Here is a 21,158-nt window from a genome sequence, read left to right on the forward strand (position 1 = left end):
TGTCAGGGATATGAGTAGTGATTCTGTACTTAAAGATTTTTGGAAACCATATTGGGTCGAACAGAATTTTGTGTTCTTCAAGGTAGTCTGAAAGTCTGGCATTAACTAATTTTTCCATTACCTTGGCTAAGAAAGGGAGATTGGACGGTAATTGGTAGGATCTTTAGGATTTAAGTTGGGTTTTTTTAAGAGCGGTTTGATGGAGGCAATTTTCAGGTCGTCAGGATAGATTCCTTGTGCTAAGGAACAGTTGATAATGGGGCGGATTTAGGCGAGCAGGGCCCTGCGCGCCGGTGAGCCTATTTTACATAGGCCTACCGGCGCGCGCAGAGCCCCGGGACTCGCGCAAGTCCCGGGGTTTTTGGAGGGGGGCGTGTCAGGGGCGGGACAGAGCGTAGCGCCGTTTTGGGGGCGGGTCCGGGGGCGTGGTTATGGGGTGGTCCAGGGCGTGGCCGTGCCCTCCGGACCCGCCCCCAGGTTGCGTCCCGGCGCGCGGGGATTTACGCCTCCCAGAGGGAGGCGTAAATCCCCCGACAAAGGTAAGGATGGGGTTTAGACAGGGCCGGGCGGGTGGGTTAGGGAGGGGAAGGTGAGGGGAGGGCAAAAGAAAGTTCCCTCCGAGGCCGCTCTGAAATCGGAGCGGCCTCGGAGGGAACGGAGGTAGGCTGCGCGGCGCGCGCCGGCTATACAGAATCCATAGCCTTGCGCGCGCCGATCCTGGATTTTAGCGGATACGCGCGGCTCCGCGCGTATCTACTAAAATCCCGCGTACTTTTGCTTGCGCCTGATGCGCCAGCAAAAGTACGCCTATTCGCGCGGTCTGAAAATCTACCCCCATGTCTGTCAGAGCTTTGGAGATAGTGTCTGGTATTAGCAGGAGAAGTGTGGATGGGATGTGGTCTAATGGGTGTGACGATGGTTTCATTTTCTTCAATGCAGAATGTATCTCTGGAGTAGTGATGGGTTCAAAGGATTGTAGAGTAATGTCTTTGTTGGGATGGAAGTATGTGTTGAATGGCGCTGAAGTGTTGGATCTCAGCTGTGTTATAATGTTGGAGATTTTGTTGTTGAAGAGGGCCAACTCCTCTGCTTTTTCTTGTGCTTGGTTGACAGGGATGTCAGGAATAATGGTTTGCGTTAAATTTGATACGTAGGCAAAAAGGGCTTTTGAATCAAAAATGAGATGATGGATCTTGTGCGCATAGAAGTCCCTTTTTGTTTTTAATGTGGCGCTCTTGTATTGGTGGAGGGCGAGTTTGTAAGCGGAGAGGAAGGATGGTGTGCGGGTGCTTTCCGCCATTTGCTTTCTTTCTGTCAAAGGGAGTGTTTGAGTTTTTGAAGTTCTTCATTAAACCAAGGTTGTCTTTTGGAGGTGTTGTGTTTGAGTTTTTTTGTTGCCAGTGGACAGAGTTTAGCTGCTGTTTCTGTTATCTTGGACCAGGAGTGGAGGGCTGAGTTAGGCGTGGAGATATCTATGAGTGGTAGTTCTGGGACCAGGTGATTGTGTAATTCCTCGGAGGTGCAAGATTTCCTGTATATAAATTCAGGTTGAGGGATAGGTTTATTGCTCGTTTGTGCCAACGAGAAGGTGAAAGATATTAATGTATGGTCAGACCAGGGGACAGGTTTGCATAAGGGTGGAGTTGAGTGTGAGATGCTTTGGCTTACAAATATGAGGTCCAAGGTGTGACCTGCTCTATGGGTAAGTTTGTTTATGATCTGCTTGAAGCCCGTGGCAGACATGGCGCTTAGGAAAGATTCGCAATTGGTTGAGAGAATGGGGTCGTCGACGTGTAAGTTAAAATCACCCAATATTATGGCTGGATGTTCCAGATTTAGGTAAGAGGCTGTTAATTCTAGCATGGGTGGTGCATCAGAGTCCAGAAGGCCTGGGGGGGGCATAGACTAGAAGGATTTGCAGATGGTCTGATTTGAATAGGCTTGTTTCGATTTTTGAAGGTGAATTAATTGGGAGTTGAGTAATTTTTAGCTCTTTTTTGGCTGCTAGGAGGATACCCTCACCTTTTTTTTTTCTTTCTGGGGATGGAGAAGATATCATAGATTTGAGTTGGAAGTTGGTTTATTAGTGCTGTATCCGTGTGTTTAAGCCATGTTTCAGTTATGGCGCAGAAGTCGGGATTTGTGTCCAGGAGAAGGTCATTGAGTATTAGTGTTTTCTTGGAGAGTGATTGTGCATTGAAAAGAATCATAGTAAAAAGAGCTAGGCCTAAAATCTGAGTAAAAGGGGAAATCATGATGGGGATGAGAGATTTGTAGGTGGGTGGACGTGAGTTCAAGGAAGGTTTTCCTGTGAGGTCCTGTGATTTGGAATTGGGAGGCCGATAGGCATTGTGGCCAGTTGTGACTGGTGAGCTGTATTTTTTTTTTTTTTTTTTTTTGAGTACTGAGTCTTGATTACTTGGGTGATGTGTGGGGTGAGAGCAGGATGAGTTTGATAGTTTGAAACTGGTAGTGCTGGAGATTGGTTTGATAGTAGTAGGAGACTGGATGAGTGGTTGCTGTGTGAGGTAGGATGAGTCCTGGAGATTGGCTAGATGCTGGATGAAGATTGGATACGTGCTGGAGACTGGTAGGATAAGTGATAAATTATAAGTTGATTGCTGGAGCTTGGTGTGAGTGTCGTCCTGTCCTTGGAGGTTTCTGAGTGAGCACTAGAGGTACTGGTGTTCTGCGGGAAAAGGTAGTATTAGGGTCTACACGGGTGCGGTTGTACTGACTCACACACCCCGAGAATTATCACTGGCTGACTGCGAGGGGGTAGAGGCCCTGGCTCTGGGACGCTCCAAGGGGCGCGCGACGCCAGTGAGTCGCCGCAATTTAAAGTTCTTGTTGCCGCCCTCTGATAGGCCTAGTGCCTCTCCGGGGGCGCGGCTGACTCACCATGTGTGCACTGCTCGGCCGTCGGTGGGGGTTCCTTCCGCTTTTTTTTTTGTGTTTTGTTTTGCAAGTTTCTTATTTGTTTTTCCTGTCTCAGTTGCCTCCTCTGCACGGCTCACGGTGTTAGCGAGCGGGCTCTGGCCCCGATTGGGCCTCGAGAGCCCCGGAGGAGGAGGAGGTAAGAGGTGGCCGGTGCTGGAGTCCGGGGGTGGAAAGAGTTATTTTTCCTTGTATGCAACACCTTGCACTTGTCCGCATTAAACTTCATCTGCCATTTGGATGCCCAGTCTTCCAGTCTTGCAAGGTCCTCCTGTAATATATCACCACCCGCTTGTGATTTAACTACTCTGAATAATTTTGTATTGTCCGCAAATTTGATAACCTCACTCGTCGTCGTATTCCTTTCCAGATCATCTCTATAAATAAATAAATGAGAGAGAATTGATTTTGAAAAGCACCGGTCCAAGTACAGATCCATGAGGCTCTCCACTGTTTACCCTTTTCCACTGAGAAAATTGACCATTTAATCCTATTGTTTCCTGTCTTTTTTTTTTTTTTTAACTAGTTTGTAATCTACAAAAGGACATTGCCTCCTATCCCATGATTTTTTTTTTTTGTTTTCTTAGAAGCCTCTCTTGAGGGACTTTGTCAAATGCCTTCTGAAAATCCAAATAAACTACATCTACCGGTTGACTGATAAGAGGGTATGCAGATACTCCAGCAATGATTCAGGGGTCAAGAGAACGGGTCTATGTACCTGTGACACCAGGACGAGTAACTTTGCCATTTGCCTTGATAGTTCTTTCTAGTGGAAGACTTTCTTGACTAGATTAAAATGTCCGGACCTTCATTGATTGAAAGTGTTAAACTACCTGCAATCTCCAAGCAGTGAGGCATGCATGGGGTGAAGTAGTGTGCCTTCTTCCTGAGTCAGGAGATCTATGTTATCACCTAGGGAGATGAGAGAGGCAATGGATAGCTGAAATAAGTATACCAAAGTTGTCTGGGCCAAGCTGGAACAAGAAGGATGAGATCTGTGACGTCCATAATGCATTTCTGGATTGTCTGGGAATTCAGTGGTATCGGAGGGTAAGCATAGAAGAGTTCCCCCTGACTACATTATGAGGAATGCATCTGGAGTGAATTGTACTTGGCTGGGATAGACAAACAGGATGCTGGAACCTTTCTGTTGTGTATTGTCATGAAGAGGTCCATGCATGGGAGACCCCACTTTGCAAAGAACTCATTTGCTACCTCCTGGGTCAGAGCCCATTCATGAGGATGAAAAATCCTGCTTACTTTGTCAGATTTGGTGTTTATAATGCCTGGGAGAGAGGTTGCATGGAGGGAGATAGATCATGCCTCTGCCCATTCCGTGATCTCAACCACCTCCCTGCATAGTATCCAGGAACCTGACCCACCTTGTTTATATAGAACTTGACCACCTGGTTGTCTGTGTGAGGACCATGCCACCTTCCCCAAAAAAGATCACAACACATGTGAAGGGGATTCTTTATCATGCTTAGTTCCATCAGGTTTGGTTCCTTTCTGATGGGACCATAACCCCTGTGTCTTTCCATGCTCCAAATGGACCCCTCAACCCCTGGTTGATGCATCTGTAGTCAGAACCAACTGATACGCCGGGCTGCGGAACAGGACTTCTATGATAAGAGCTGACTGGTGCAACCACCACACAATGTTCCTTTGCATGGCCTAGGTCAAGTTTAGTTTCTTGGACAATGGTTGCATGAACTAGATCCATTGTGCTTTCAGGCCCCACTGTAGGTGGTGCATGGGACCACATATATATCACTGCCTCATGTGACCAAGGAGGGTTAGGATCTGGTGTGCAGAGGCAACATGATTCTAGTAGCTCCAAAGTGGCCACATCAACCATGCTTCTCAGATCTGATCAGCATGGCCATAGATGGGCCCCAGAGGTCCAGTTGACTCTCTTCCACCAGAGCCCAATATTTTCAGGTCAAGCAGCTCACTTCTGTCTTGTGGTTCAGTTTCTGAGAGGAGACTGAGATAGGGGGGATATTCCGAAGTGGGCAGTTCCACCTTTTTGCAGGCTAATTGACATTCTACATCCTTAATGTATATGTGGTTTTGGAGGCTCTTCAAATCCTGGTCTGCTGTTGACTTGAGTGCAACTTTAGCCGGTTCAAGCTATGGTGTTGCATATTTTGGCTTTTCTACAGAGGATCTGGTCAGGGGGCTCGCCTTTAACTTTGACTCCAGGTAGTAACATTGGGTTGTCTCTAGGGTAAACTGCAAGGGTATCCTGTCTTCATATCTAGATGTTACACTGTTCTTTCAGGGAGCTAAGAACTTAAATCCTCAGGTGCGGAACATTTGTCAGTCTTGGAATCTGAATCTAGTCCTTAGAGGATTGTGTGAGGCTTGGTTTGAACCACTAAAGACCACTATGGCTAAAGACTTGACTCTTAAAGTAGTTTTTCTTGGTGGCTATTTGTTCAGCCAGGAGAACGTTGGAGCTCTAGGTGCTGTCATGTCAATCCTTTCTTACAGATGTCTGATTTGGTGCTGCCTTTTCTGCCTGAGATAGTCTCAGCATTCCATCTTAAACAGTGGAGCTTCCAGTTCTTACAGATTTGGATTCCTCTATGCCTCACACAGGGGAGCTTAGACTATTAGATGGGAGGCTATCATTATTGAGGTATCTAAAGGTCAGCTATGATCTTTGTAGATTGGGTCACCTCTTCTGTACTGTGGAGTGAAAGAAGGGAAGTAAGGCTTCTAAGGCTAGTTGGGTGGTGTCTGAAGGAAGCGATCAAGTTGACTTACATTTCTAAGTGGTGCCTGCTGCCAGGGGGGTTAGGGGCACTCTATTCATTCTCAGGTGACTTCATGGCCTGTGTCACAACAGATGTCAGCTTGAAATTTGCTGGGCAACTACTGGGAAGGTGCTGCACACTTTTCGCTAGGCATTATCACTCTGATGTTGGGGCTCTGGCTTCCATGTGCTTTGAGTATTCTAGGAGCAGAACTCTCCAGGTCCCTTGAGTTAAGGAGTGCTTAGGTATATTCCAGGAGTCTGGACTGATCTGGGTACATACAGGGAAAGGAAAATTTGGCTCTTACCCGCTAATTTTCATTTCTGTAGTACCACAGATCAGTTCAGAGACCTGCCCATTTATGGGAGGGGGAGTCTGCTCGTACTGCTTTGAAAACCAACTCCGCCACGCTTTATACAATACTGATTGCTTATGTTTAAATTTCAGAAACTAGTTTTCCCATTTTTTTTTTGTGTTTTGTTTTTTTAAGGCAACTTCACCTTCTGGCTTGTTGGAGGGGAGGGAGTTTGCTTAGAAATACATGGTGGTTGTCATCTTGGCTTGGGTGCAGGTCAGTACTGAAGGACTGCAGGTGCACACTGGGTTATGTACAGTGTCAGTGAAAATTTCTCAGTCTCTATCTGCTGGCAGGGAGGCAAAACCCAGGAGTCTGGATTGATCTGTGGTACTATAGGAACAAATTAGCAGGTAAGAATCACTTTTCTTTTAATATCTGGCTGTTTAAATTTCCTTACAACACAGCTCCCTTTTAACATGGAGGGGACACTTTTTTTTTTTTTTTTTAAAGCTGTGAATTTGTCTGAGTAAGAGTATTGCAGGGCTGTGTTAAGACTCAGAAGTGGGAAGGTAGTTCTTGGTGTTAATCCTGGTGCTTCTCATTACAGCTGGCATTTAAGAATTGTACAGGCATCTTATTTAGAGCCATGAGGAAAAAAAACTAAGACTAGGAATGGTGGCAGGTTTGAATATACTATACTCCATAAAGACACATTACTTGGATATGACTTAATGATTTAATGTCTTTGTTTACAGTTCAAACAGATTTCACAAGCTTATGAAGTACTGTCTGACACAAAGAAGAGAGACTTGTATGATAAAGGTGGTGAACAAGCTATCAAGGAGGGTGGTATGAGCAGTGGTTTTGGCTCCCCTATGGATATTTTTGATATGTTCTTTGGCGGAGGTGGAAGAATGCAGAGAGAGAGGAGAGGTAACCTATCATGCGTGATAACAATTTCATTTGAATGCTTCTCCCCACCCCAACATTTAACTGATTTTAACCAAATGAACGTGTTCTGTTACAATAAACACCATAAGACAAAACTGGAATCTCAAGAGCTGTCTAAATTTGACACTGTATAAGCAAGGCCCTTTGACTTGATGGCTTTTTTTTTTACCTGACTTATGGGTGCAGAGAAGGCTCAGCACAGGCAAAGGTACACTTTGTTCTAGGATAGTGTGTATGAAAAAACAGGCTATCTAATATTTGGGGCATTTTTCTGTAGACCCTTTGCTCTCCTAACCTTATAACTGAAGAGGTTTGAGGATGCTTTGGTTTTATATTGTAACTTGGTACATAGGCAGACTTCCAAAAAAACTTTTTAATATTTATCAAAGGACAGATTCTTTCTGTGCAGTATGAATTAGAACACTAACTTAGATGCAAGTTAATTGTTATGAGTCCATATTTTTAATAGAACTGTAACCTGTAATTTTATTTCAGGTAAAAATGTTGTTCATCAGTTATCGGTAAGTTTAGAAGACTTGTATAATGGTGCAACAAGAAAACTGGCCCTGCAAAAGAATACCATCTGTGACAAATGTGAAGGTATGTGATTTACATGTCATTGCAAGCTTTGCTATTGCACAAATATGTTCTAGATCAGCAGTTCTTGACTTTTTTTTCCTATTGGACACACCTGGCAGATAATGTTTACAGGTGTGACACTGAACACTTAACCATCATGGGGCTAAATGTAAACGCGTGCTCTGCATCCACAGGAACCTGCACCCCCCCTGTCCCCAAACAGATGCAGAGCAGAACTAGGATATTTCAAATACAACTTGCTATATAAAAGATTCTGGTGCTATCTTAGTAACAATCACAAACTCCCTTACTACGAGGTGCATTGTAAAATACAAAACCTGAAAGATGAGCAAGTATAGCAAACCTTCTATACCATTGTAACACTAATTCCAAGAACTCAAACTGCAATAGCTCTTCCTATGAAACTGCAACAGTGCAGCACCAGTGTATGTCCTATCGAATGAGAACACAAAAAGAAGATAGATACAAATGCCTACCTACTAGTAAAATACCTCAAATCAGTCACACACCCAGATCTGACCTTCACCAAATACAGAATAAAATTACAAATGTGCAGACAAAAACTGGAATGGAAACCTCAAAAAGCCACTCTGCATGCAGTGCAAAACTGGAGAGCTAGAAACAGATGCATTCCCTACTACAATAAGCAAAGTACAAAGTTTTAGGAATGTGCATTTCTTCTAACATGGTTCTTGCACCCAGTCGCTCACTCCTCTCCATGCCTCCATCATACTTCATGTTTCCCAATTACTTCCTTTCAATCATCCACTCAATCATATCCCTGCCCAGCATTCCTGACTCTCCACATCCTCTTCCCTGTGCTCCCTCTCCCCTGCTTGACTCTCCCTACCCCTTCATCCTATCTCTTTCCCAAGTACTCTGATCCTGTTTCCCACCCCTTCTTGCTCCACCTTTATCTTCCCAGCATCCCCAACTTCCTTTCCCCCACCCTCTACAGAGTGAAGAGATCATCAGCATCCCTCCCAGACTCAACTGGGGAAGATAAGTTTGCATCCCATAAGGCCCAGAACAGCAGGAGCTAGCAATGTTTTTTGCTCTGATCTGGGTGAAGGAGGAATACTTCCCACTAGATCAGAAAAGAGAAGGAAGAGAGAGTAGCCTTCCATCAGGCCCAATGTAAGAAGTCAATAGACTCCCACCCGAGCTAAGGAGGCAGCAATCTGCTGGCCCTACGACCCACCTTCCAGGACCTCGCAACACACCAGTGTCCCAACACATTTGAAAACCACTATTCTTGATAATGGATAAGCAACCTTTTTAAAGTGGTGTGCCAAGATTTAAATTGGGAGTAGGTAACTCATGTCCTCGAGTGCCACAGCCTGGTTGTCACCCTTGTCAGCCTGATTTCCTTTCACAAAGCTCTTGAATGTTTTAATTGACAATTTTCACTTAAAATATTCAAATTATGTAAATATAATTACAATTTATAACTTTGCTTTTATGAGGAAAATAAAGAAAAAAAATCTCTCCCCTACTTGCTAATAAGAACAGGCCAGGCTGCTAAAGAGACCCACATCTAAACTACATATTAGAAGGCTGAATATCTGATCTCAGAAGCTTGAATTTTGTGAACTGCTTTAATAGTATGAATGGAATTGCAGTATATCAAAATTAGACTAGAGAGTGAGTCTTTGGGATTTACTTTTTTTTTTTTTTTTTAATTAAAACAGCATTTTTCACATTCTATCTTTTTCCTATGCTGGACATAAGTTTCCCCTTTAACTTTTTAGGTTTCCCAAGCAAGATTTACTTTATACTACGGTATGTCCATAGCATATCCAGTTTGCAGCTTCTAAAGGCTATTTAAACTGGTGTAGCACTAAAAATTAGGAGTCTGCTTTTATTTTGGTTGGAAGTTGTGCAACTAGTTCCCTTTCAGATGTCTCAATACTGCAGTCCTTTAGTTTATACTTCATTTGGTGTCAATACTTCCATATAGAAATTCCATCTGGTATTTTTAATTTACTTGGTTTCTGCCACAACTATCTGAAAAGGATCTGCATAGCCAGCTGAGTTGGGGATAAAATATTCTGAACATTAAACACAATATTATAGAAGTCTTGATCTTAAACCTGTCTTATTTCACAATTCTATTTATAATCAGCTTCTTTTGGATCATAACTTCGTTTGTGGTACAGAATGCTTCCAGCAACATAAACATGTTTAACAGTGTTCATATACCCCAGAATTCCCTATATTTCTAGACATCCATGGCCCAACAATGAAAATAAGACATTTTTTTGGAGAGCTTGTTTAATGCCCATTGATCAGTAGTTAAATGGAGTAATTGGACTGCAATTTACAGGGTCAAAGGCAACTGTCAAACTTGGTTAACTTGATCAGTCCTGTTGCTTAGTGTGATCACTTGTTTGCTGTGAATGTTGTATATTGCAATGTTTCATTGGCTCCTGTTAGATTGCCAAGTTCTGCTTACTAACAAATATTCAAGCTAACCTGGTTACTTGACCAATCTCAAAACTCCCATAATTTAAATCTTTGGGGAGGGGAAGAGTTTTTTTTGTTTTTTTCTTTTAATGCAGAGCTTATTTTTCAAATCAGTGCTGCATCCCCTCTGGCTTTTGGTTTCCTGAGTGCAGAGGTACTATAAAGTACCTTCATTTTGCTACTTGTAGTTCTACTTGGGAATAATAGCACAAGATGCATATCAGATATCCCAGCTACTTTATCCGTCACATGCTCCTGTGCCATGAGGTGATCTTTACAGAACTACCATTTTCATTTTTTTGTTTTGTTTTGCAACATCCACTCTTCAAAGCATAATTTAGTTTATTCAGTATACCAGACTTGGTTCAGGGTTTTGAGAACTGGGTTTGGAATCCACTGTTGGCCTGAGACTGACTCTGTAAGCCTCCCTATTTATGTGTATGATATGGCTATTTGATATTTTCATCCCAATAATGCTGCTTTTTGGCTAGCTAATGTAGGTTGCAGAAAATTGACTTTTGGACTTTTGCCCTTTCCTTGAACTGGAAGGTTTCTCATGCAAGACAAACTAGTATGTTATCAAATTTGAGATTTCACCAGTCAACAGGCCAGCTATGATTTCAGAGCTGTATAGGGTCCCTCCCAGCATGTGAATTGCTTTATTTTGAAAGCATGATTAGAGCAAGGCTTTTTTTTTTTTTTGGCTGGAATTTTCTTTGCCTTCCAGGTCGAGGTGGTAAGAAGGGCTCTGTAGAATGCTGTCCCAATTGTAGAGGTACTGGCATGCAAATAAGAATTCATCAGATAGGACCAGGAATGGTTCAACAGATTCAGTCTGTATGTCTGGAGTGCCAGGGCCAAGGAGAGCGGATCAATCCAAAGGACAGATGCAAAAGCTGTACGGGCAGGAAGATTGTCAGAGAGAAGAAGATTCTGGAAGTCCATTTGGATAAAGGTAATTTTACTCAACAGTTTACTTAGGATAAAGAGTTCTTATGTAAGGGTGTGTGAGGTGGATGTAGCATTTTGTTTTCCGCCTCTACTCTACTTGTGCTGTTAACTTTTAATGTGTTACATAATTGGCTGCCTAAAACTCCTGCCATGTTAATGTTATCCTTTGCAATAGGAATGAAAGATGGCCAAAAAATAACATTCCATGGTGAAGGTGACCAAGAACCAGGTCTAGAACCAGGGGACATAATTATTGTCTTGGATCAGAAAGAGCATTCTGTCTTTACAAGGTAAATATACTCATTTGTAGCAACGAAAGGCTGTTAACACTTGATTTCCTGTCAGTAGCAGGGCTGAATTAGCCATGCTGTCCGGGAAGTGGCACGACCCCAAGTAGGTGGAGTTTCCTTGGTCACAGAGCTTTGACGCTGTGCGGTGTTCCTGCGCGATTCCCTCTCCTAAATTTCTTTTTTTCCGCAAGCCAATTGCATGCTGTGTTTTTTTTCCTCTCAGTGACTTTTTTCCTTAAGGAATTTTTTCAGTGACTTTTTTCGTGGGTTTTTTGACTAGTTTTGATTCCAGATGGCTCCGAAACATCTGGCTTTAAATGCTGTCAATGTGGCAAAATTATGTCCATCACCAATGGACATAATTATTGCTACATATGCCTAGGCCCAGACCATGACCAAGCCTTGTGCAGAGACTGCAGTCACATGTCACCAAGGGCCCAACGACAACAAGCGGCGAAAATGGAGCATCTGAGGACGGGCTCCTATTCCCCACTAGCTTCAGTTCACTCTTTGCCGGGACCATCTAAGAAAGGTAAAGTCCCTACCAAGAGGGCTTCCTTCCTGGGACCTACCGAGCTGAAACGCACCATGTCTGGTTCCTGGCCAGGGTCTGATACACCCCCTGGGCCTCCCAAAAGAGCCAGGGCTCCGGCAGCGGTACTGCACAAAAAAGGATTGGGAGATGCGTAGACCGGGTCACAGGGCTCTGTTCCTGGTCGACCCCCGTTCTCCAGCACTGACAACATTGACGCAGAAAAAAAAGACGCAGACACACAGCATATCTGTGCACCATTGGCGCACGACCGCATTCAAAGCCATCCCATGAGAAGCGTCATCAACTCATGACGCATCAGGAACATTAAATGACGCACTCCACTCAAAGAACAGAGAAGAGGAAGCATACTCATGAATCTCCAAGGGCTCCAAGCTTAAGCCCAGACATTGAGATTCTGGATCAGAAAGAATCTCAATATCTCTCTTCAAGACACACATCTCAAAGTGAAAACTCTTACTCAGGCCTCTCCTCAGGGTCTCACACCAAGAGGCTATCTCCTTCATTGCAAATTCCCTAGCTAAGCATTTTCAACCATCACCAGTCATTCCGCCAAGATCTCAGCTCAAACTAACATCTCCTGAAGATATCTTATTAGCTGCCATTCCTACAAGGCCATCTCCTACACAGGTACACATCATCTCAAGGTACCTTAGCTATTGCAATGATGAGAATTTCCAACATTTTGAGTTCCTTCTTCAAGGATCTGGAGCAAACAAAGGAGATCTCATCATCGGACTCTCCTGATATCTCTCCATCTTCATATCTGGTCCCTGGACTGTCTGACCCAAACATTATACCTACACCGGCCCCACCACTCAGCCCAGTCTCTCAACTACCTACATCTTCAATAACTTCTTCCACTGGAAGGTCTACCGGAGCCTTATTCACCTCTAGAAGACCTAATATATGCCAGATTTATAGAAAAAGTGGGTAATCTCATTCAGGTAGAGACCAAGAAGGTCCCTGATCCCAGGGCAGAAATTATGGGATTTTCAGAATTTTTGAAGCACCTCCAGAACAAACTGCATTACCACCCCACTCGGTCCTGGACAACATTCTCCATAAAATGTGGGAGACACTTTTTTTTCTACGACTGCCGTCTCTAGAAAAACAGACACACAATACAAGATGCGTAACTCAACCATCTATGAAAATTCTTAGCTCCCTCATTACTCCATAGTGGTGGAATCAGCATTAGCTAAAGCAAAATGTTCTAAATTACATATGAACGCCTTGCTGGGCCGTGAAAACGAATGCCTAGATTTTGACAGAAAGGTATCATTCCACGATGTCCACTAGAATCCAACACCACCAATTTTATACAACCCAATATCTTTGAGTCTCCAGAAATTACACCCAGTCCGTTTAGCGGAGGATAACTCTTCCACAACCTTTTTTGGACATCAAAGAAGGTCTCCAACACTTACTCCAATCAATTTACGAAGCCTTTGAATCTTCAGCAAGAGCCTCTGCTTCCGCCATAGCGGCCAGACTCGGTTGGCTAAAAGTGAGTGCAATTTGTGGTGGTGATCACGACAAGCTGGCCGACATCCCATGCGGGGGCGACAATTTATTTGGAGACAGTTTCAGAGAAAGTGTGTCTCACTTTCAGGAGCAGAGCACGGCTGTACTCTCCCTCACCACCCCCTCAGACACCTACAAGGGCCATCAAAGATTTTATCCCTCTTATAATAGAAGGTCTTAATGACCATACCCCAGACCATTTATACACTACAGGTCTCAGCAATATGCTCCCCCCAGGAATTCCTCCCAATTCACCCGATCAAGGGGCAGATCGCAGCAACAGACAGCAGAAACAACCACAGTCTTTTTGAGTACCATAGAACCACCACCACCAAAGTTTATAGGACGACGCCTGCAATTCTTCCTCAGCATTTGGGAATCCATCACAACAGATCAATGGGTGCTCAACATCAGGGAAGGTTATCACCTGAATTTCTTAACTGTTCCATCCCTTCCCCACATCCCTCCTCTGCAGAATATACCCACTTATCCCTCAACGCAGAGGTAGGCAACCTACAAACTCAGAAATCTATTCAAATAATCCTTATCCAACAACAAAATCAGGGATTCTATTCCCAATACTTCCTCATTCCAAAAAAGTCAGGAGGTCTCCGTCCCATTCTGGATTTACAACACCTCAAACATATCCAGAAAGAAATTCAAGATGACCTCTCTCAAACATCTTGCCACTGTTACAGCCCAACGATTGGCTATTCTCCATCGATCTGAAAGATGCATGCACCCATCTTCCTAGTGCTACCTCTGTTTTCGAGTTCAGAACATGCACTACCAATACAAAGTTCTACCATTTGGCCTGTCCTGAGTCCCAAGTGTTCACGAAATGCCTAGCAGTGGTGGCAGCTCATCTCAGACAACTATCGATCCAAATATTCCCTTATCTGGACGACTGGTTGCTAGTGGCATCTGATCTGTCTACACTACAAGCACATACGTTACGCATGATCGACTGTCTTCAGACACTGGGATTTCTCATCAATTGCGAGAAATCACACCTACAACCTATACAACTTCAATTCATAGGGGCTCTCATCAATACATTGGATGAGAGAGCCTACTTCCCAGGGACAGAATACAGACTCTTACTGCACTAACTCATGCTTATTAAACAGGCAGCAAGCATCAGCACGCAAAGTTCAACTTCTAGGTCACATGGCAGCTATCTATGTGGTTCCCCACAACAGACTACATATGCTACACTTACAATGGAGCCTAAAGGCTCAATGGTCAGGTCACAGCTCCTACAGCCCCTCAACTACAGAGTTCAACTCACCAATTATATGAAAGCAGACATTCAGTGGTGGCTCTCCCCCAACAACCTATCGTCAGGTGCTCCCTTCCAATTGCCCCCTCATCAGCTAACACTTAAAAGGGATGCCTTCAGGAAGGGTTGGGGAGCCCATCTAGGCAACCTGTAAACTCAAGGACTTTGGACCCCACAAGAATCCACATACCAAATCAATCTACTAGTTACATGCAATCTGGAGAGTGCTTCAGACCACCTCCAGTCCGAGGAACACGTCTCATGGTGTACCAGACAACCAAGTAGCTATGTTTTACATAAACAAAGGAGGGTCCGGTTCATAGACACTGTCGAAGTGATTCAAATACTTCAATGGGCAGTGACAGCCCAGGTATCCCTCCAGGCCACTTACCTTCCAGGTCTAGACAACGTAACAGCAGACTACCTCAGCAGGGTTTTCCACCCACACGAATGGACACTAAATACAGAGGTGGCCTTAACCATCTTCCAGCAGTGGGGGTTCCCCACAATAGATCTCCTTGCCATGGAAGTCAGCTGTCACTCGGGTCTTTTTGCTCCATCTACCCCAGCAAACTTCGACATGCCCCGGATGCCTTTCTCATCCCAAGGGGATCGGGCTTTATGTACGCCTACCCTCCCATTCCGCTGATATCGCTGACAATTCAAAAATGCATTCAAAATATAGTGGACTTGATCCTCATCGCTCCAGCATGGCCAAGACAACCATGGTATACATATCTCATGCGTCTTTCCATATGCCCACAATACCACTGCAGAACCATCCACAACTTTTGACACAAGGAGGCTCCCTTCTCCTCCATCCAATGCATCAATCCCTACATCTCACCGCATGGAGATTGAAAGGCAGATATTAAACCATCTAGGTCTCTCCTCCCAAGTAGAAGATATCCTGATTGCTTCTCAAAAGCCTTCAACCAGATGTAATTATGCGGGGAAAATGGCAACGCTATCAGAAGTGGTGTAAGCTACGGAATCTAGACCACTTTTCAACTACTGCCATATCTTAGCTGTATCTTCATACACTTTACCAAGTGGGTTTGGCCACCACATCAGAGTACATATCTGTGCTATTGCAGCTTTTCATCACTCATAACGATCTACCGATTTCCAACCATCCATTGATCTCCAGATTCATGAAGGGCATGCTTCAACTCTGACCACCTGTGCCATGGGATCTGAACATGTTTTGGAACAGCTAATGCTGCCTCCCTTTGAACCATTAGACACAAGCCACATAAAATACCTAACATGGAAAACTGTCTTCCTGGTAGCTATCACATTGGCGAGAAGAGTCTTAACTGCGAGCCTTAGTTTACTACCCTTACTTTGTCATGGTAGAATTCCAAATAATACTTTGCCTTCACTCCACCTGCCTTCACTCCACCTTCCTTCCTAAAGTGGTCTCTGTTTCATCTTAATAAAACCGTTACTCTGCCTATTTTCATGCCAAACCGCATACCAATGAGTGTGAAAAACTTCTGCACTCTCTAGACTGTAAAAGGGCTCTGGCTTACTATAAACAAAGGACTCAATCCAGGATGAGACCACCTCAGCTCTTCCTTTTCCTTTAATCCAAATTATCTGTTCAACCGGTCTCAAAGAGAACTGTAGCCAGCTGGTTATCCCAGTGCCTTCTATTTTGTTACAACAAACATTCTATCAAACTCCAAAAAAGGCTTCAAGTACACCAGATACATGCCACAGCAGCATCAGTTGCCCACTTGAACAAAGTTCAGTTAATGGATATCTGCAAAGTGGCAACTTGGTCATCCATCCACACCTTTACATCAAACTATTGTCTACAGCAGAGCTTTCCAAACTTTTCATGTTGGTGACACACTTTTTAGACAAACATAATTTCACGACACACTAATTCAGTCTACTAGTAAACCAGAGGTTAAAGGTTAAACGAACGAAACATATTTCGACAATTTATGTATGTTTCCTTAAATATATACATAAATAAAATGTTTCACAACACAACCTATCTCATGAAAACCTTAAATTTATATTAAAAATATATATTCCAAGATTCATGTTATTGTTATAATTTATGAGAAACAATAATAAAACAAATTGTCTGTACCCCACACACTCATCTCTCTCCTCCCCCCAGCACATGTCTGGCCCCCACACACTCATATCTCTCCCCCTCAAGCACATGTCTGTCCCCCCAGCACGTTTGCCCCCCACTCACTCATCTCTCTCCCCCCAGCACAAGTCTGGCCCCCACACTCATGTACCTCGTCTTTTTGATAGTTGCCAGTTAAGTGCTTCACTCCCTTCCATGATCACCAGACACTGCTGCTTGCAGTCAGTACTCCTCATGGCCAGGCCTCATCGGCAGCAGCAGCCAATGCAAGGATGGCTGGGCTCGTTCCACCCACCAAGCCCCCCCAAAAAACGCGATTGACAGCAAAAATCACCCAATAATAAGCAACCCATAAACTGAAAAAAAAAAAGTGAATCTCTAGAAAAAAAAAAGCCCAAACTCGCATCAGAGTTGACCAGGCTTGCGCGACACACCTGCACACTGCAGGCGACACACTAACGTGTCCCGACACACAGTTTGGAAAGCTCTGGTCTACAGTAACAAAAGACCTCTGCAGCGCTAGGCACAGCAGTTTATTGACACTTCAAAACATATAAGACTGTCTACTACTCTAAGGGTTACTGTCCTAACCTTCAAAGACAAATAACCATGGATGCAACCCGGGAGCTTGGGACTCCCAGACAGCATGGCTAATTCAGCCCTGCTATCGACGGGGAAAGAGCAAGTTTACGGTAAACAAACAGTGTTTCCGTAGATAGGATGAATTAGCCATGCGATTCCTCCCTCCTCCCTAGACAGTCCCTCAAAGGACACATTGTTTTTCAATTTACCTCTCGCTTGGCTACAAAAACTGAGGAGGAGAGGGAATCGCATGGGAACTGAGGAAACTCCACCTACTTGGGGTCACGACGCTTCCCAGACAGCATGGCTAATTTTTTCTTCTATCTACGGAAACACTGTTTACAGTAAGCAAACTTGCTTTTTTAGTTGACAATCATAAGAACATAAGAAAATGCCATACTGGGTCAGACCAAGGGTCCATCAAGCCCAGCATCCTGTTTCCAACAGTGGCCAATCCAGGCCATAAGAACCTGGCAAGTACCCAAACACTAAGTCTGTTCCATGTAACCATTGCTAATGGCAGTGGCTATTCTCTAAGTGAACTTAATAGCAGGTAATGGACTTCTCCTCCAAGAACTTATCCAATCCTTTTTTAAACACAGCTATACTAACTGCACGAACCACATTCTCTGGCAACAAATTCCAGAGTTTAATTGTGCGTTGAGTAAAAAAGAACTTTCTCAGATTAGTTTTAAATGTGCCCCATGCTAACTTCATGGAGTGCCCCCTAGTCTTTCTACTATCCGAAAGAGTAAATAACCGATTCACATCTACCCGTTCTAGACCTCTCATGATTTTAAACACCTCTATCATATCCCCCCTCAATCATACTGTATTTGATTCCACACTGGATTGTATATATGTTACTGGTCTAGAATGAACTTCTTTACTATGGGTACAAACTTGTTTGTTCTACCCATAGTAGAGTGCCCAATAAATGCTTAATATTTTCAGTTGTGGTACTTGTGCTGCTGTTGGGATTAGGGTTACCAACTGGATTCAGACTTGTCTTTTCAGGATAGCTTGATCCCTGTTCTGGTCTTACTCATTACATGCATGGATGTGTAGATTTTTCTTCCTGCTTCCCTATCTTCTCTTCCTCCACCCTGTGACATAGTGAGGGCAAAGGCGATCGGCGCCATTTTGAGTACTGGCATCGGACGGCCGGCGTGCGGGAGGTTGCTCCCAGACCCCCGGTGGACTTTTGGCAAGTCTTGTGGGGGTCAGGAGGCCCCCCAAGCTGGCCAAAAGTCCCTGGGGGTCCAACGGGGGTCCCAGAGCGACCTCCTGCACTCCGGCCGTCCGATGCCAGTACTCAAAATGGCACCGATAGCCTTTGCCCATACTATGTCACAGGGGCTACCGGTGCCATTGGTCAGCCCCTGTCACATGGTAGGAGCACAAGATGGCGCCGATAGCCATGTGACAGGGGCTGACCAATAACACCGGTAGCCCATTTGACAAAGGCTATCGGCGCCATGATGAAACCGGCACCGAGGCTGTGAGTGCAGGGGATGGCTCCCAGATCCCCCTGCTGGACCACCAGGGAGTTTTGGTAAGTCTTGGGGGGGGGGGGTTTTGTTTAAATTTTTATTTAGGTGGCCGTATAATTCGGGGGCAGATTCGTGTATTCGTGGGGAATCGCGATACGTTTCGCTTCCCCCACGAATACTACGAACAGTGCAATATACGTTGTGGATTGCCAATACGGCGAAAACAAATGCACACCCCTAATGCTTATGGAACCCAGAGCCTTATCCTCCCATCCAGTTTTAGACAGAGTGGAAAAGGTGTGGGAATCCCCCTTAATCAGGGCCGACTATATCAAAAAGACAGACCTCAAATTTATGATGCAGAAGTCAAAATTCTACTCTGCTACAAATTTGCCAAGTTCATCCTTTGAATCAGCAATGAAAAAAAGCCAGGAAGTAAAGGTTGTATTCCAATACCCCTCAGACAAAGGATAGTCTTTATCTGGATGACTTTGGGGGAAAACTTTTTTTTTTTCCAAGATTCAATGCTAATATTCAACAGCATCAATTTTATATTGTGCAGTTTTTATATGAATGTCTGCAAAAAGTAAAACCTGAGACCCAGCAACCAGATAATTATTCTAATCAGACAGGGTATTCTGGATATGAAAAGTGATCTGCCACCTTCTCCACACAATCTATGAAGAATTTTACATCTTGGCTAGAACTTCAGCAGCTATCGCAGCCCGTAGTATGGCCTGGCTCAGAGTGGGCGCAGTACGTGAAGAAGTCCAAGATAAATTAGCAGACCTTCCGTGTAAGGGGATTACCTTATTTGGGGAAAAATTAAAGGAAACAGTAACAGCTGAAAGACGAAAGCATAGCAGTGTCCTCTTAACACCTCAGGACCATTCAATGACAAGATGTTACCCCCCTTTTTAGAAAACTATTTTATCCTAGATGCCCTTGCAGGCCGTATGGCTCTTATAAATCTCCACCTTATCAGGCAAGATCACACCCAGCTATGTTTGCATCTTATGGTAGAAACAAATGTCAAAGATCAGTAAAACAACCAGTACCCCAAATAAACCAGCAGTCTTTTTGAGCAAGCCCAGGCCACGGCTAACAATACCTGTAGGGGGCAGACTCCACTCTCTGTTTTGCAAATGGATCCGGATTACGTCAGATCGTTGGGTATTAAATATTAAAACAAATGGTTAACTAAATTTCCATTCACTGCCAACTCTTCCACATTTAACTCCATCCAAGCAGGAATCAGAAGAGATTCAAATTTTGAAATAAAAAATTCAATTGCTACTCAAACAGCATGCGATTCAGATTCTTCCACCTCATCTGAAAGATCAAGGATGCTATTCCCAATATTTCCTCATTCCAAAGAAAAGTGGAGGCCTTTCCAATCCTGGACCTTCTGTCTCTAAATCATTTTATTCAAAGGGAAAAATTCAAAACTGTTTTCTAAAAAAAAAATAAATTTTTTTTTGCCTTTTCTTCAACCCAACAACTGGATGTGCTTGCTCGATCTAAAGGATTGCATGCACACATCCCGATATACCCTACCTCCTGGCGTTGACTTTGTTTCTAAGTCAGTGCTCAATGTTATCAGTACAAAGTCTCTTCAGCACCCAGGGTATTTACCAAATGCTTAGCAGTAGCTGTGGCCCACCTTCAAAAACAAGGAATAAAGCCTTTTCCTTACCTAGAATGGCTGATTTGTAGCAAAAGCTCCAGACTTTCTACATCAAATTCGAACCATTACTTGTCTAGAAGAACTGGGGTCTATCGTAAACTATGAAAGTCACACTTCATCCCATCTGAGACCCTGCAATTCATAGGAGCAATACTAAATACACTCCTGCAAAGCCTTTCTACAACAAGACAGAATTTACACCTTTCAAGAACTGGCCTCGTCAGTGAAATTTCTCTCTGCCCACAGCCAGGCAAGTCCTAAAAGTCCTGGGACACATGGGGGCGGCCATGTAGGTAGTACCTCATACCAGACTCCATATGTGACGTCTACAGTGGGGCCTGAAGTCCCAATGGATGCAGCACCTACATCCCATGACAAGACTTCTAACCTTAACTCGCTCAATGCGGTGTAATCTCAACTGGTGGCTGGTCCCGGAACATTACAAGCCAGGGCTCCATTTCAAAATCAAACACATCAAATAGTAATGACCACAGAGGCCTCCACAAAGGGTTAGGGGGCACAGGGTCTCTAGTCCACCAACAAAAGGACCCTACAAATGAATCTACTGGAGTTACAAACCATTCGATTGGTGGTTCAAATCTTTTCTCGCATCCTTCAAAATAAGTCATGGTTTACACAGACAATCGAGTAACCATGTTCTGCATA

At 44.0% G+C, this 21,158-nt stretch overlaps 1 protein-coding gene across 1 annotated transcript in view; it reads left to right on the forward strand.

Annotated features, from left to right (window-relative positions):
- The window catches only part of DNAJA1 (DnaJ heat shock protein family (Hsp40) member A1), a 74,314-nt gene that overhangs the window by 41,200 nt on the left and 11,956 nt on the right, over nt 1-21,158 (forward strand). Inside the window, exons 3-6 of the mRNA XM_029604077.1 lie at nt 6,753-6,930; nt 7,444-7,548; nt 10,742-10,969; nt 11,141-11,255. Of these exons, the coding sequence (XP_029459937.1) occupies nt 6,753-6,930; nt 7,444-7,548; nt 10,742-10,969; nt 11,141-11,255 (626 nt within the window). The remainder of the gene's footprint in view (nt 1-6,752; nt 6,931-7,443; nt 7,549-10,741; nt 10,970-11,140; nt 11,256-21,158) is intronic.

This window comes from Rhinatrema bivittatum, chromosome 1, assembly GCF_901001135.1.
Source record: "Rhinatrema bivittatum chromosome 1, aRhiBiv1.1, whole genome shotgun sequence".
Lineage (NCBI taxonomy): Eukaryota > Metazoa > Chordata > Amphibia > Gymnophiona > Rhinatrematidae > Rhinatrema > Rhinatrema bivittatum.